The sequence below is a fragment of the Amphimedon queenslandica genome, unplaced genomic scaffold (assembly GCF_000090795.2).
Source record: "Amphimedon queenslandica unplaced genomic scaffold, v1.1 AMPQUscaffold_13482, whole genome shotgun sequence".
Classification (NCBI taxonomy): domain Eukaryota; kingdom Metazoa; phylum Porifera; class Demospongiae; order Haplosclerida; family Niphatidae; genus Amphimedon; species Amphimedon queenslandica.
In genome coordinates, this window is record NW_003546282.1 from 5967 (window position 1) to 22277 (window position 16311).

The 16311-nt window shown below is 35.8% G+C and overlaps 3 protein-coding genes across 4 annotated transcripts; 1 reads left to right on the top strand and 2 right to left on the bottom strand.

Annotated features, from left to right (window-relative positions):
• Positions 1-682: 682 nt before the first annotated feature.
• On the bottom strand, positions 683-7937 carry LOC105311978 (uncharacterized). Of its 2 annotated transcripts, XM_019994090.1 has the most exons (10): positions 7791-7937; positions 7651-7724; positions 7229-7301; positions 6915-7094; positions 6670-6791; positions 3896-4027; positions 3266-3373; positions 2898-3151; positions 1280-1380; positions 683-935 (listed from the first exon to the last, which is right to left on the bottom strand). In XM_019994090.1, exons 1-10 carry the CDS (start codon positions 7812-7814, stop codon positions 699-701), a joined length of 1305 nt encoding a protein of 434 aa, XP_019849649.1. In that variant the 5' UTR covers positions 7815-7937; the 3' UTR covers positions 683-698. The 2 variants fall into 2 exon arrangements, with proteins under 2 accessions (XP_019849649.1, XP_019849650.1); XM_019994091.1 differs by lacking the exon at positions 3896-4027.
• Positions 7938-9503: 1566 nt separating this feature from the next.
• On the top strand, positions 9504-11589 carry LOC109580668 (neurexin-3-like). Its single transcript, XM_019994096.1, has 2 exons — positions 9504-10495; positions 10548-11589. The coding sequence occupies exons 1-2, from the start codon at positions 9769-9771 to the stop codon at positions 11489-11491; spliced, it is 1671 nt and encodes a 556-aa protein (XP_019849655.1). The 5' UTR covers positions 9504-9768; the 3' UTR covers positions 11492-11589.
• Positions 11585-16239, bottom strand: LOC109580669 (5' exonuclease Apollo-like). The gene is made up of 9 exons (XM_019994097.1): positions 16007-16239; positions 15646-15749; positions 15337-15494; positions 14741-14846; positions 13254-13379; positions 13033-13154; positions 12700-12946; positions 12417-12523; positions 11585-12204 (listed from the first exon to the last, which is right to left on the bottom strand). Exons 1-9 carry the CDS (start codon positions 16131-16133, stop codon positions 11679-11681), a joined length of 1623 nt encoding a protein of 540 aa, XP_019849656.1. The 5' UTR covers positions 16134-16239; the 3' UTR covers positions 11585-11678.
• Positions 16240-16311: the final 72 nt, after the last annotated feature.

Here is a 16311-nt window from a genome sequence, read left to right on the forward strand (position 1 = left end):
ATTTTCTTAAAATGGCCGTAACTTGAAAAGTTGAACTCGGAATCAGCTCAAACTTTCTACACAGCATAAGGACATCAATATGTATCAAAAAATGTAATAAAAATTTGGGGTAATTTCGGAGCCATTTTTCAGAAAAAACCATGGGCTATAGCCTTGGGTAATTTTCAAAAATTTTGATGTTTTCTTAAAATGGCTGTAACTTGAAAAATTGAAGTCGGAATCACCTCAAACTTTCTACACAGCATAAGGACATCAATATGTATCAGAAAATTTAATAAAAATTTGGGGTGATTTCGGAGCCATTTTTTGGAAAAAACCATGGGCTATAGCCTTGGGTAATTTTCAAAATTTTGGCATTTTCTTAAAATGACTGTAACTTGAAAAATTGAAGTCGGAATCACCTCAAACTTTCTACACAGCATAAGGACATTAATATGTATCAAAAAATGTAATAAAAATTAGGGGTAATTTCGGAGCCATTTTTCGGAAAAAACCATGGGCTATAGCCTTGGGCATTTTTCAGAATTTGGGCGTTTTCTTAAAACGGCCGTAACTTGAAAAATTGAAGTCAGAATCAGGTCAAACTTTCTACACAGCATAAGGACATCAATATGTATCAGAAAATGTAATAAAAATTGGGGGGTGATTTTGGAGCCATTTTTTGGAAAAAAACCATGGGCTATAGCCTTGGGTAATTTTCAGAATTTTAGCTCAAACTTTCTACATAACATGATACCTTCTCTCTGTGTGTCATTGGTAGTCCTTTGCTGTAGATGGTGTACCAATCCTAATAGATTATTCTCCAATGAATGAAGATAGTCTTTAGTAGCAACAAGAGCACCACTTGAGGTATCACGTCCTTGAGTTGGACGATACTGTAGGGACTCTTCTGACGGCAAATGAGGCCGGAACTTAGCACGAAGGACCCTCAACTCCTAAAATAAAATAATAACAGGAATATCATAACTTAATCAACCTACACAGTAAATATTTAATATAAAATTGGCAGTGTTTTCAAGGCGAGTAATGAGTACAGCAATTATGACAATAATGTGAACTTGGCAGCTCACAAATGCCTCTCCTTAGCTACACCCTATCCCACCCATATACATGTACATGTACTAATTATCACAGCTGGCAGCTACTACATTGCATTGCATTGTAATTTAATACTGTATTACTTTATTGCACTTTAATATGGCAGTATTTATGTAAATAGGTCCAATTTTACTGTAACTTTGTTTCACAGTAATATGATATTAATAGGTTCATCTCTTACTTCAATAGTTCCAGTTAGGAATACAATGAAAGATTGCTCAGTTCTGAGGGTTTTGTGTGCCACAAGACGAGACAAGAACCTTTGATACTCTGACACAGTAGCTACAGGAGAAGAGGGAGACAATAAATTGAGAGAATAGATGAATGCTTTGTGTGAAAGAACAAATGTATTATGACCAGTAACTAATGACAGTTAGCAATTAAGAACTTAAACAAAAATAACAATTATAAAGGTAGAGTACAACACAGTACATGTACTTAAACTAAAAGACAAAATATCATTTACAATTATATTATAATTGTTTTGTGTTAGTCAACTATCAGCACAAGTCCATCATTTACTGACACAAGTAAGTCAAGTGTGCTATTACCAGCTGTACTGTATACAGTGCATGTTCATTAAAATAACTTCTTCCATCATACTAATGATTACAATATTATAAACATTATTATTTATTGCTGAGATACACAATATCCCCAGTGACTCTCTCACATGCTACAATAGTTGTCACTAGTAACTGATTCATCATACACTAACTAGCAGACATAACTATCCTCATTATAATGAACTATAATGAACTATAATGAAATACTGTAGACAATGCAATCAAATAAATATTACCATCTCGTTATGTATTGTGTACATGTACGTGTACATTATTAATGTAGGATAATGAAATAACATAATAAACAGCTCCAATTATATGAATGAGTAACCCAATAATAAACTCAATGAATGCATGACAAACACACACACACTCTACATAAACAGGTCCAGCCTAGTAAAAGCATCCTTAAACTCTTACTTCATAAAATACACATACATGTACACACATCAAATGAAAGCTTATTATTACTGGGGTCATAGATTATTATTACCAAGAGTATATAATACTTAAAGAGAGCATCAAACGGCCCTATACAAGCTGCTGCATGAGGGCGTATTTGCTCAAAGTCACAATCTGCATACTCCAGTATACTTTATCAATGAATATAATTATCGCGTAGACATTGAGTTGCCATTGTCGCGAGTTGGCAAGTGCTTGGGGCACAAACTCCTGGATACTAGCAGCACTGCCTTTGTAGTTCATCTTTCCAGCCTTCTTTCAAGCTCCTTTCTTGTATTGGAAGAGATTGCCAAGTTTTTAAAAGCTAAGGGCCAGATAATGTTGCAACATGGTGGATCACGTGATATCATAAGTATACTGGAGTATGCAGATTGTGACTTTGAGCAAATACGCCCTCATGCAGTAGTCTTCTATAGGGCCATTCGATACTCTCTTTATATATTATGTACTCTTGATATTATGTATATGCATGTAAATGTATAGCTTACATTAAAGCCTTATACACATGTTCATGCATCAAAATGAAAGCCTGTATTACTGGGGTCATAAATTATTATATGCATGTACATCCATAGCTTCTACACAAACAGGTCCAGCCTAGTAAAAGCATGCCTAAACTCTTACTACACAAAATATACAGTACATGTACACACATCAAATAAAAGCTTATTATTACTGGGGTCATAGATCATTATAACATGTACATTGTACATCTATAGCTTATACACATGTACAGGCCATCATTACATTAGTATAGTAGTATAGTCTTACCATCAAGAGATATGGTTGTCCTAAGTGGAGGTACTGCTCTCTCTGGGCAGTTATCCTGGAGTACGTCATGAAGCCATTGAAAGTCTCCGGCACTCCTGTACACCTCGTAGGACTCTGAGGAGAACTGGGAGGTCATGTTAGTCCAAGTGACGACTTTAAAGGGAGCAAGATCAGTAGCAGCTGTTGGAGTGCGAGTGACATTAACTATTAGTGATGAGGAACGCTTCTCTGGCTGGATCTTTGGAGATGAACCTCTGAAATAAAAAGAAAGAGGGAGAAAGAGAGAGAGAAAGGAAAAAAGAGGGTAAATGATGAAGGCAATCAATTATTTGTCACAGGGTACGAATTCAATATTAATATTCAGTCACCTTGATTGTAATTTCCTTTGTTGCTTTGGGCTATGTGTTGGAGGAGAGGGAGAAGTTGACTTCAGTTTAGATGAACAAACTTTTGAATGATCATTTAAATCATTTAATCTAAAGAGAGAGAGAGGGGGGGGGGGGAGAGAGAGAGAGAGGGAGAGAGAAGAAGATATAAAACAAGGACACTGATCAGTTACACACAAGAATGTGTCTCCTCCAGTAACCATGACAAAGCTAATGTGTACATACACACACTAATCTCTACAATGAACACATAAAACATAAAATTAAACAGAAAGTCATTCAGTCACCCACACCTACACAATCAGACCAACACCATATAGAGGCAACCACCCACTAATAGGAACATACACCCATGACAACACTCATTATTTTAATGGACACATAAGGAACAAACCCAACTACTATAAAGAGACTATCACTACTCTACAGTAGAGGGTAATAACCAGTTACTAAACAAACTATTAAAGAAAGAGTGAGACACTCACACACAAAGAAAATAGAATGTTAGACAACATTAGCACCAACACAGTACAACACACTAAATATGGTTACAAACAAAGATATATCATATATACTATCTATATGTAAATCAAAGAGAATGAGTGGGTTCACCTGGTTTTGTGGTGACTATTACCGCCACCAAAAGGCCAGAGCCTATATGAAGTTTTGGTCTTAGGGGCAGAGTGGGCGGGAGAATTAGAGGGAGTGGGCGTTGGCGTGGGTACTAAAGGAACAGTACCTGATCTGTGGGGACAATAAAGAAACGAATCATGGGAGCCATTAAAATATTAATAAAATTAAATATATGCATGCAGCATGTAGTACTAACATAGTCTATTTAACATTATCATGTGTTAACTAAGTATAGAGGACACAGTAATACTATTAATACTATTATACTTATTAAATAGCAAGTGTGTGTGTGTGAAGATATTTAAGTGTTGTGTCTGAAGACTGCTAACAGAGCTACGTAATAAAGGCAAGCTTATCTCTAATAGGCAATAAGAGCTTATAAGTACATATATCAGCCAGTGTTAGATTCAAATACAAAGTGTGTACTAGTTGATCATATAGAGTCAGGGTATAATGACATTATATGATGAGCTGGTGAAAGAAGGAGTCCCCAAAGGTAGGCAGTGTACATGATAACTCCCACCAGGAGACCATTGATCACTACACAGTGTTAACTAGTTCACACACAAACCTCTGCAGGTCTGTGACCCATAACTACATAAACCTTCTTCCTCTCTGTGTATCACAAATATCATTTTTTTTCTTTCTCACTTCTCTCTCCCGTTTTACAGCATCAACTGTACTCATCATAATATCAATAGTTTTGCTAATAAAGTATTAGGCTATTGTGACATAATACATATTGTATATACTAATAATCAGTTACTAGTGTCTTATGCTAACATTTCATGTCATTCAATGACAACAACAGTAAGGAATTGTCAACTGGATACGTTATTCAATTAGTAGCAGCAGCTACAAGCAATTTAAGAGGAAATGTCCCAACTGTTGCAACAAGAGAGGAGGAGGAGGAGGAGGGGGAGTATAACATAATCTGTGGAGCTCTGGTTTCATTGATGACCATTTTAGCAATCACACCAATTTCTAACATGTGAAATGATTACATATATAGAATGGACACATATAAAAATTAGGCCATTGTGAATGTATAGGATTATAAGTAAAACCATTTACAATCACATCTCGAACGAACACCATTAATGAGCAAGCACTTTTAAGGATATTCTCAATATCAAAGGACCAATAGCTCGTTAAATCAGTCCATCATATTCTGAAGCTCATTAGACAGTGAATCTAAAATTGTATTTCATAGAAATGAGATATTAGCTAGTGCAATGTAGCACAACAATACAGAGGGGAGTTATGATAACAGTGCTAATGATAGAAACACTCACATACACTTTATATATTCATTCACAAACTCCTGCTACTCAATGCGTTATAACAGTGTGACTACATTAGCTCTAAATTTAACAAAATTTACGTGCTAATGTGACAAATTTTTACAATTAATGCTGAACACAATGAAGCAGAATCCATACATAGCTACTTCACTATTCCAGTAACCGCACAGAAACTAATTAAGAATCCTTAGAATGATGCTATAGTACATGTGTATATACTGTATAGTGATGAAAGGTAAGGCCTGCAGTAATGATATATAAACATATTCACTTAAGACCAATACCAATGCATTCCAAGCACATTACCACTGTATAAACACATCAGAGAATAATTAGTAATGGAAGCATTCCAAACTAAATATACTGCATACAGTAATACTATTAAATGATATAGTGCATCCTATACATATAATGAATTAATGATTATACTATTTCATCACAACACATTCCAGTGTACAGGAGTATACAAGGTATGCTGCATACTAACATATTGAGCAGACATAGACTAATCACATACCAAACCCAATGCCAATCTCCCCAAGGAACCTTCACACATATATACATGTACACAGTCATGTAGGCCATATTGATATACAGGTAAACATATTAATACCACCACCCCCATAGTTCATAAGGAATGAGAAGCATTATAAATATTTAGATACCAAAGGAACATCTCATCCATAATGCTGTGTATTAATAATGAGAACTGTCCCAGTAACAATTTATAAATGATAACCAACTGGTAGTGGCATGTGTCATAGTAAAGGGACTACAACCCACACACTAATGGACAACAATTGATGAGAATGGTAGAGTACCTTAATGCTTCTAGGAAGGAAACATGGTGGAACTAAAATAGCCTGACCAGTAGCTGCTTATAAATAATAACACTGTGTTATCAAGCATGGAGCAATGTAATGCAAGAACAAATCCGTCATAAACATAAACTCAAAACTGTTGATGGTAACTATAACATGACAAACTATCAGTACATAATCCCATGATATCCAACACTAGTGAGTGGATGTACACACCTTTAATTTATGTCCCTATTCCTCACCCACTAGTTGTATATAAGGCTTGATAAACAAAGCTGGCAGACAAAGTATGCACACCCAAAGGAGGAGGCACTAGCAACTTCACACACCTCATGACACAACTCAAAAGATTAAAATACCAAAGAAAGCAAGCTGTACCAGCTGTAACAACTAAAAATATCTCCCTCCCTCCCTACAACAAACTATACCACTCACATGACTGGAATATTCTACTTTGATTGATCTCACAATAGCATTTCAATTATATGTAACGTGACACTAAGATCAACCCATAAAGATGGTTTGATACACAAAATAAACCTCTTAAGACACACAAATACAAGAAGTACATTACACTCATACTTGCAGTGCTTACATGTAAACATATATATTAATGTTACTGTCATACCTTATCTTTTCATTGCACAATGTACAGCAAAGCTCAATAGGACCATTGGCCTCTTGAGAAGGAGAAGCAGTTGAAATGACAGAAGGAGATGTGACAGGACAAAGATGATGTGGTGATGATATCTAATGTAAAAAAAAGAGAGAGAGAGAGAGAAAGAAATATATCAGAAGATAAAAATGGCTAACAGAGAAAGATTAAAGAATTAGAGAGGAGCATACAAAAAAGGGTAAGAAAAATAAACTAACATTTGAAGTGGTTTTAGCTGAAGGAGTGTTAGTAGTGTAAGATTGGGCTACATTAGATTGGGGAGACACTGATACAATGACTGAGGAAGTTGAGACTGGATTGGGACGAGGGTGAGACCCGTCTAGCCTTTGATGAAGACTCTCAAGCTCTTTCCACATAGTCGCCATTTGATCCTGAGCCTAACAAATTGATAGTAATAATAATAACAGAAATAACTGATTCAATACATGTACATGCATGTATTGTTAAAATGCATGTAAATTTTGATATAGCCAGGTACATGATGGCCTGTTTAGTGTCATTTTTGTCTTACTATCTTTAATTCTCTTTCTGCTGTCTCTCTCTTTGCTTCGCTGTCAGCTAGTGCCTGGAGAGCTTCATCATAACTAGAGAGAGAGAGAGAGAGGAGAGAGAAGAGAGAGAGAGAAAGAGAGTGAGAACAATAACAGGCCATGTTGTGACTTGACACCTCTTTCATGCCATTAGACACACATATATACATTTAGTGTGCTTTAATCAAATTTTAAACAAACACTTAAACAGAGAGAAAAGTAAACTAAACATGTATTATAAAGATAGCTATTAAAGCTAGGGTATGTATAATATAATTATAATGTCTTGTAATGCCAAACCACAAAGAAAAAACAAACAAGCCCAAAGCCTGAGCTCCATAATCGTTCTCTTTCACATATACACACACACACACACACACTCTCTCTCTGCTCTTATTCCTACCTGGCCTGTAGTTGCTGCTTGTCGGCATCTTTCTGCTTCAACAAATCGTTCAATTCTTTTAGATTTCTTTTCTCCTAAAAATTGTAAATAGTAGCGGGATAACATTAACAGGACCCGAAAGAGAGAAGATGGATTCTTACGTCTTTTTTCTTGTCTTCCGACATTATTATCTCTTCTCATAGAATTCTAGAGCAAAAGTAGTAACTGTATTAGTAACAAAATTCTTCACGAATACTTCATTTTATGTGTTAACAAAACACGTGCATGCACCATGACGTCACAAAAGGCGTGGTAAGCCACGCCTTAAACACGCTTTTTCTCAAGCTTCTGACTTCTGTTCTCCCATAGATATTCTATGGTTCTCCCATCTGCCCATCCTTAGATGTAATTAAATTCTTCATTGTATTTCTATTAGCCACTACACCACTGGCACCAGACACATATAATGCAGTCCAAGGCCTCACTCACACTTTCCACCCACTCACAATATTACACGTGGCCAGCTTGTAAATTAAACTATTTTTATTAAGCAAGAGATATTTTTAGTGGTTGCATTGAAGGATTAAGGGCAGTTAAAAAATCAAGATTTAAGACTGAAGCCATTAAAATAATAGTTAAAAATAGGCGCTACTAAAAAAACCTGTCTGGACTTAAAATATTTGCACTCTACCTACAGTACACATTCACCTTCAATAAAAGTACAATAATATGATTACTTGATCATCTAGTACATGCTCAGCATGTTTATCTCAAAACGTTATGTTCACCTTTCCCTTACACATTCACCATACATCAAACCTGTAAAGTACCAAGGAGTCGTGTTGCCCCGTACCATCCCGATCAGCCCAAAACCACCAACAGGTCACTAACTCTTATCGCAAACTGAAAATTATGAGGTTAAAAGGTGCGCCAGGTCAACATATGTTGGCGTGTAAAAATAAGAGTACATTTGTCTATGTATATTATATTCTTCTCCCGAAATTAAATTATCTACAAGCTGGGTGAAGCTGCGATAACAAGAAATCCTGAAATATCAGCTAACCACAGCTGTGTTAAGAATAAAATAGAGTTTGTATTAGTGTATAGCACAATGTATACCACAGGCTTTAACCAAAAAGAGAGGGCAGAAAGCTGTCTATGCTATAAATATAAAAATTAAAAAAGAAGCCAGTTAAAAAGAAAATTATAATACTCGCCAATCGTACATGTATGGGACAAATTATTAACTTCACATTAATGCTAATAATAGGACATCACAGTCCAGGGTAAATTGTTTCATCTCATAAAACTTTTGTATCAGTAGGTATTAAATTATGCACAGTGAAATATAGACCAGAGGCTAACTATAGTTAGTCTTATTGTCAGCCTCTTTCCTTTTGTACAGTATAATGTAACAACTAGGAGTTTATAACACTGCACATTATGGAATCCTGATATAAATAATGCTCTTTGATCTATAAAATCATTAAGTTACGTGATGTTACATAGTAGTAATAAGAGTTGAACTGAAATTCATAGTGAGGTTAGTAGGCATGGCTTGACCCTCAGTTGTGTGCAAGGGTCGCCGGTGCAAGGGTTGAACTAGGTTAGAAGTGTGTTTATAATGTGTGGTCTTGTAATGAGCCATAATGACAGGGAATATTAACCGGACTAGCTGACCTGCCTGCAACCTCAGACCTGAATGCTTATAGTGCCCATGCATGTTTATAAAATACGTTTGTGCATTTTCAACTCCTATTATTGGGTATAAATAAAAGCAAGAGCACATAATAGCACATAATAGGGGGAGCTAGTGACCTAGTAAGGGACTGAATATTATGATTTGCAGTAGACTGCTAACTGCATCAACACCAAGTTATTACTGAATCTTTTCATGTTACAACCATTTGCAAAAGGGCCCAATATGATAGGCTATTTTAGTTCACAAATGATGGTTTGGGCTGATTATCCCAGACTCAAATCAATCATGCACTACTGACTTTAAGCTATAGTCTGTAAAAGCTCCTTCCTCATCATTGTCTCACGTGATGTTAACCTGAAGCCCACAGAATTCAGTGCCTATAAAAACAAGGAGAAACTGATTGTGCGACATCATAAGCTCACAGCACAGCCAGAGCAATGAACAATTATATCATAGTGTTATCTTTCTGTCTTCTGGCTAGCTTCTTGTACGTACCAGGCTCATATGCAGCTCAAGGCCTCAATCACACTTTCCACCCGGGAAATGCCTACTCACGATATTACACGTGGGCAGCTTATATATCTGGAAGGATAGAGCTTGCATTCAAAACCTCTGAACAGAATGCTACTCTCATCTACACTGCTAGCAATGTTCACCTGGTTCACGTTGCTCTACAGAATGGTAGGATTGGCTGTTCAGCAAAACTCGCTTCAGGTTCAACTGACACTGGTCCTCTAATGCAAGGTACTGGTACTGGCCTATTTAATGATGACCAATGGCACCATCTCATACTCATACACGATACACGTAGAATTATAGTGAGAATCGATGACAATTTGGAAACAAAACTATCAGGCAAATCGAAATATTATGCTCTGAAGACTGGTACCACTCCACTTTATATTGGAGGCATTCCACTTTCTGTCAAACCAAGTCCTAGTAGTTTCAAAGGTTGCATTAAAAACGTACTTATTAGGAACAATACAGACAGAGTGCCTTATTGGCCATCCTATGCAGAACCGGTATTCCAGAACATGACAAGTCCTGGATGCATAGAACCATGTCAGGATCAAACCTGCAGGGAAGAAGAGATATGTATCAATGACTGGTCTAATGGAGTGGGTGTGTGTTCCTGCGCTGGAAGAAATGAAAGTTGCTTTGAGAGTAAGAAATTATTTTTACATCATTATGCTTCACTATATTGTATACTTTATAGGTATTACTGAAGGACCAATATATCTAAACGGAAAAAGTTATCAATGCTACAACATTCTTGATTACGATTCCTTTTCATCTTACCTTTCCCTTAGATTCGAGCCCCCATATCCTCCTAATGGTGTCCTCCTCACTTTTCACAGTAATTCTGACTCTCTTCACATGATGGCATCTCTTTACATTGAGAACTCAAAGCTTCATTTTGCTGTCTACAGAAAAAGAGGCAGTATTAATGTCGTAAGCTTTAACAAATCTCTCCTCTCTGACAGTGTCTACCATTTCTCGTTTTCAATGAATGGTAGCATTACCTTTCAATCAGAAACTTACAAAGAAACCATCAAGATAAGAAAATCTAGCATAGTACACAACACGACTAAAATTTGTCTTGGACGAGGTACCTCAGAGCTGCAGGCATACAAAGGGACAGTTGATATGCTACAGAAAGGCCTTCAAACATCTCTTGAAGGTCTTCCTCTGAATCCTACAAGGTTGCAGTATCTACCTGGTGATAGTTGCAAGCACCTTTTCGTTCAGCAAACTACTCAGTCAAAATGTGAAAGCATATCATTAAGAGTATGGATGGAGAGACCAGGGACTCTAATCTACATGAGTAAAGATGATCATATGCTCAATATACAGTTAGATGAAGGAAATATCACTATCGACAATGGAAATATCACCCACAGAGTCTACAGTGAAGTCATCACTATGAAGACATGGCTGCCCATCTCATTTAAATTTTTATCTTTTCAGGTAAGAGTCATTGTTGATCATTTCGAGAGTGCTATTGGCGACAGAAAATGGGCAAAGACCATTCAAGCTATAAGAAATGAAACTATAAGCATTGGAAAGAAGCCAGCAGCTAACAGCACACTGTTTCAAGGATATATTGATGACTTGAGTGAATGTCCTACCATTTATTATCGCTGCCCAACTGCCTTGTAAGAATACAAGACTAAAGAAACTATAATTAGAAACTGTAATTAATATAATTGTGCTAATTTTTAGAGATTTTCCTAATAGCCTTTTTGACATTGATTTTTTCATTTTTGTGTAATTTCATTTTAAAAAGTTTTGACTAAAATGGTACATTCAGCCAGCACATGCAAGTATTGCTGCTTAGTACATTACATCATGTACAGTCAGGATTGTCTATAGAGTAGAGTTGTTGATCATAATACATTTGCTCTCCAACCATTTTGATCCATGACAACAATCCATCTGTAGTATCAAACGAATGAGAATTAAGCAATGGTAGTTTAGCAGTGTTGCCCTCTCCTTGTTTAGGAGCTGCATGTTCAATATCACTTGCCTTTTCTTCCTCAATGAAATGACTCGCATTATCAATAACATCTGTACTTGTGGCCGCGTTGATAGGCGATAAAGTGGTTTTAATTCGCTTGGGAAAGGGCTCTGAACAGGTGCAAGAGTCTCTCACGGGAAGCCCTGCAGGACTTAAAGTTTGAGTAGCGTCGACGGTGTTGATTGTTAGAGGTACAGTGTTGGTTGTTAGAGGTACACTGGCCGTGTTTATTGCTACAGGTGTGGTTGGGTGGTGTGGGAAGAGGTGGTCACGAGGTTTGGTGGTGTCTGATATGATAGTGACTTCTGGTTTCTTAGGAGATAAGTAACGGACACCTTTCGGCGGTTTGAGTGATCTGAAAAAACACACCTGTAATATAAAAATGTACGGCTATTATACATTAGGCAATCCAATTACAGGCAGTGTGTGGTTAGTTTGATATTGTAAAGCAGCATGCTGCCCAGAATAGAACAACAGCTTCCTATCCTGGGTAACACTAGTCTTAATCAAATAACCTTAATTTGCCTGGAATAAAATTGCCTGGTGTATTATGGCTATCATACATACTTCCTTGATGATGGCTTGCTGCCTGAATTTGAAGGAGAGTGTCTAAATATACCGTCAGTCCGAGAATATAAAAGACTTTTGATGCCTTTTGGTATCTCATATGCAGTCTACAGGAGAGAGAGAGGTGAAGGGAGGAGTAAGATATAGTTATACACTGCATAAAATATTTTGTGACTTCCTAATTGCAAAATCATTTAATTTTAAGAGTACAAGTAATACCCAAAGCATGAAAATTTTGTAATACTTCAATGCTATTCATTCAAGTTAACTTCACAAAACTTACAATTTTCCTTGAACTCCGTAAATGCTCAAAACAGCTCATATTGGAGACCTTATCTCGTTGGACAACAGGATGAATGCTAACAGGTTTAACCAGTTCTACAAACTGGTACAACTCCTTGTAGGAGCAATGATCCGAGTATTGTACAATATGAACACAAGGGTAAGCCTTAAGGGGATGCTCTGAGCCTTCAAACCGACTAGTAGGAATAATGACTTGCGTGGGACACTCATTTATCCAACGATTGACACTATAGACAAAGAATGAGAGAGAGAAAAGTAAAGAAAGATGTTGAAAAATAGACATATGCAATTTCAAAGCATAAAATGGACTTACTTTGCTTCGGTGACAGCATAAAAAGGTACCACAATGACTTGGCACTGATCAGAATCAAGTGAGCAGACATGATGTAATCCTAAGATCTCCATCTTTTTATACTGCTCTGAACTAACACCAATCTACAATAATAAGCCAAAGATCATGCAAACATGGTCATATTTATCATTTTATCATAGTATGATTGCAATGGAGGTGCTCAATAAACTCTTCCCACTTACAGCGTAATCTGTACTTCTCACAATATTAACTAGCAGGTCTTCCTTTCCAAGTTTATTGAATGCAATGAAGGTTCTTAGGTGTGGATTATCTTTGACAAGTTTAACCACTTTATCACAAGTGACTGACTACAATAAGACAAAGAGAGAGAGAGAGAGAGAGAGGTAGAAATAAAAATAAAATTAATAAAGACAGAGGGAAGGAGGGAGGGATACAAATCATACAATAAACACGATACCATTAAGTGATAACTCCATTAAAGTAATCACCCCATTAAACCACACACAATACACAAGTTTGGAGCATAAAACAACAGTGATCCACACCCTAAGGGTGTGTGCTACCATGTTTGTTCTATGCTTCAAACCTGTGTGCATTGTGTGGCCTGATTCTGACTGTCTATCAGACAACCAAACAAACTATATAAGTGAACCAGTTGATACAATAAACTGGAACAATTTATAAGATGATAATGCAAGAGCTAAGAAACATTAAACAACATTAAATTCATCTACATGCATGCATGTGGGGCTCTTAAATGATCTAGCTAAAGGGCATGGACCAGATGGCCTTATACTTCAGTTATTTTAGTCTTGCCTCTTCCAGACTAAAGGGTGGTCTTGAAAAACTAACATTGTTCCCTTTTGTTTGTTTAATTATTAAAACAATATAGAATGGTATTCCGTTGCAAAATAGAGCTAAACCTCCATCGTTACTATAGTTGTATTACTGTATGCTGGGGAATACAAGGTTCTTGTTGGAGGGGATGCATAATTAAAGGAATATTAAGTAAGTTATAGACTCAAGTCAAAGTATATGCTACACATTATTAGCAAATAACATCAGGCCATCACAAGGGCAGTGGTTATAAAAGCAGCTACTAGTGTTGCATTCAGTATGTACATGTACATGTAGCAGTATCATATACATCTACAATATTAAGTATACGACTAGCCCCAACTGTGAGAATGTGTAACCAACTGACCATATACATGTATATGTACATGCTCCCATCCTTAATAATGCGGCTGTCTAGTCTACACCCTTATTATTCCAGGATATGGCTACATTATAATACCAGGTATAGACATGTACACGTACATTGTACAAGGATATGAGTATAGATATACGTATTAGCATGCATGGTAGAATGGCTTCATGAATTTAGTCACTCCTACTGCACAAAGAAAACATAAAAGATTAGCACAAGGTATAGGCATGCTTGGAGGGCATGTGACCTAATGGTTAGTCTGGTTAGATCATAATATTAACTGAAAATGTACTCAATAAAAAGACTGTACACATGTAGCTGTGGCCTAAAATTTCTGCAAATTGCTATAAAAATGGTTTTGCGGATTTTATTTTTGTGAATTTACCCCAAATTTTTGAGGATTAAATTTTAGATTTTTTTCATACTTGAACTTACAGGAATTTTGGGCCACAGAAATTTCTAGCTATTATTGTATTGAAAATTGGGATCACCACTTACTCTTTCTGGGAAATCAAAGATTGGGTCATTGTAGGTGTTGTCAAGATAGAGTACATCTGGTTCAAGGTTTTTGAGCAATGGATGAGCCAGCAATTTAGGACTCAGCCTATTAAAATAAAATTAATGATGAAAAATGTGAGAAATTTGATAAAACTACTCAATAAAAATTGGATTTTTAGTTGCTCAAATTTTGTCAAATTTTGTCAAAAATGTCAACAAGAGAATTTCTCATTTTAATAATTCTATCTGATACATATACATGTTTTTATGTTGTGTAGAAAGTTTGAGCCAATTCCGATTAAGTTTGGATTTTTCACAAATTTTTAAAGTTACTCAAAAATCAGGCCAAAATTATAGTACAGGGATTTTGTCAAATTTCGTCAAAAATAAAAAGAAGACAATTCCTTATTTTTATAATTCTATCTGATGCATATACATGTTTTTATGTTGTGTAGAAAGTTTGAGCTGATTCCGATTAAGTTTGGATTTTTTACAAATTTTTAAAGTTACTCAAAAACTGGACCAAAGTCCTTGTACAGGAACTTTGGCCAAAGTTCATGAAAATTTAAAAGGAGAGATTCTACATTCACATGTACCTAAAGTCCCCAGTATGTAGTATTGTACCAAAGTATCCTTCAAACAAGAACATGGCAGAACCAGGACAATGACAAGAATCAATAGTTGTTACGCTGATGAAAACATTACCAGGACAATCAACCTGTAACTGCCTGGGCTCATCAAACTCAAGCTCGACCTAACAAGGGCAAAAATTATATGGGACTGAGGAAAAATTACGCTTCGATATTACTACATAAAAATAAAATAAATATAAAAATAAACTAAAAATAAAAATAAAATATAATTGAAGGAGAGAGAGAGAAGAGAGGGACAGAAGGTGACATTACCAAGAGGTCTGGATCTATTGATATGTGTAGGAGTACTAGTTGCTTTGTTAGTGACGTGCAATATATAGTTTGATCAAATGAGCTGTCTAATCCATATAAATGATCTATTCATGTAAAGCAGATTAAAAGATTGGAATTTTTTGAGTACAATATAGCATGATAATTTAACATTTAATTTAATTTAACAAATCTAGTTGCAAATAATTTTTAAATAATTTATAATTATAAAAATAATTTTAGAAAAATTTACCACAAATTTTAGGCAAAAATTTAATTCTATTAATCAAGTTTTAAAGTGGTTAAAATTAATTTAATAAAAATTTTGATTTACTCAAAATAATTATAAGCTAGACCTCAGTACCTGCATGAGAATGAGTTAAAAAGAAAAGAGTCCTAGCTGGAAGAGAGGGACGGTGGAAATAATCTACAGCTATTGGAGTATATGGAATTCTAATTCCATTCGAACAAGCCCCGCCTTTCTTCGCCATTTTGAAATCTAAAAATAGATTATTATCAATGACGTAATAAGACAACGCCTTCTAATTAAAATATTTTAAGACTGAATCCGGAAATAGCAAATGATTGATGTCATGAATACGTGACCTAGTGTTACTATATTTAGTAACTATTGCACCACCAGCTGCAATTATAAGAAGAGACAAGGAC

What these genes read in the sequence shown, in the direction of transcription:
- LOC109580668 (XM_019994096.1), top strand. Translation starts at nt 9,769, where the DNA reads ATGAACAATTATATCATAGTGTTATCTTTCTGTCTTCTGGCTAGCTTC. An exon ending in AAATGAAAGTTGCTTTGAGA is followed by an intron (nt 10,496 to 10,547) that starts GTAAGAAATTAT and finishes TATACTTTATAG; the next exon opens with GTATTACTGAAGGACCAATA.
- LOC105311978 (XM_019994090.1), bottom strand. Translation starts at nt 7,814, where the DNA reads ATGTCGGAAGACAAGAAAAAAGAC. An exon ending in CAGCTAAAACCACTTCAAAT is followed by an intron (nt 6,792 to 6,914) that starts GTTAGTTTATTT and finishes TTTTTACATTAG; the next exon opens with ATATCATCACCACATCATCT. An exon ending in TTGTGCAATGAAAAGATAAG is followed by an intron (nt 4,028 to 6,669) that starts GTATGACAGTAA and finishes TTGTCCCCACAG; the next exon opens with ATCAGGTACTGTTCCTTTAG.
- LOC109580669 (XM_019994097.1), bottom strand. Translation starts at nt 16,133, where the DNA reads ATGGCGAAGAAAGGCGGGGCTTGTTCGAATGGAATTAGAATTCCATAT. An exon ending in CTACATACTGGGGACTTTAG is followed by an intron (nt 14,847 to 15,336) that starts GTACATGTGAAT and finishes TTATTTTAATAG; the next exon opens with GCTGAGTCCTAAATTGCTGG. An exon ending in AGCAAGCCATCATCAAGGAA is followed by an intron (nt 12,205 to 12,416) that starts GTATGTATGATA and finishes GTGTTTTTTCAG; the next exon opens with ATCACTCAAACCGCCGAAAG.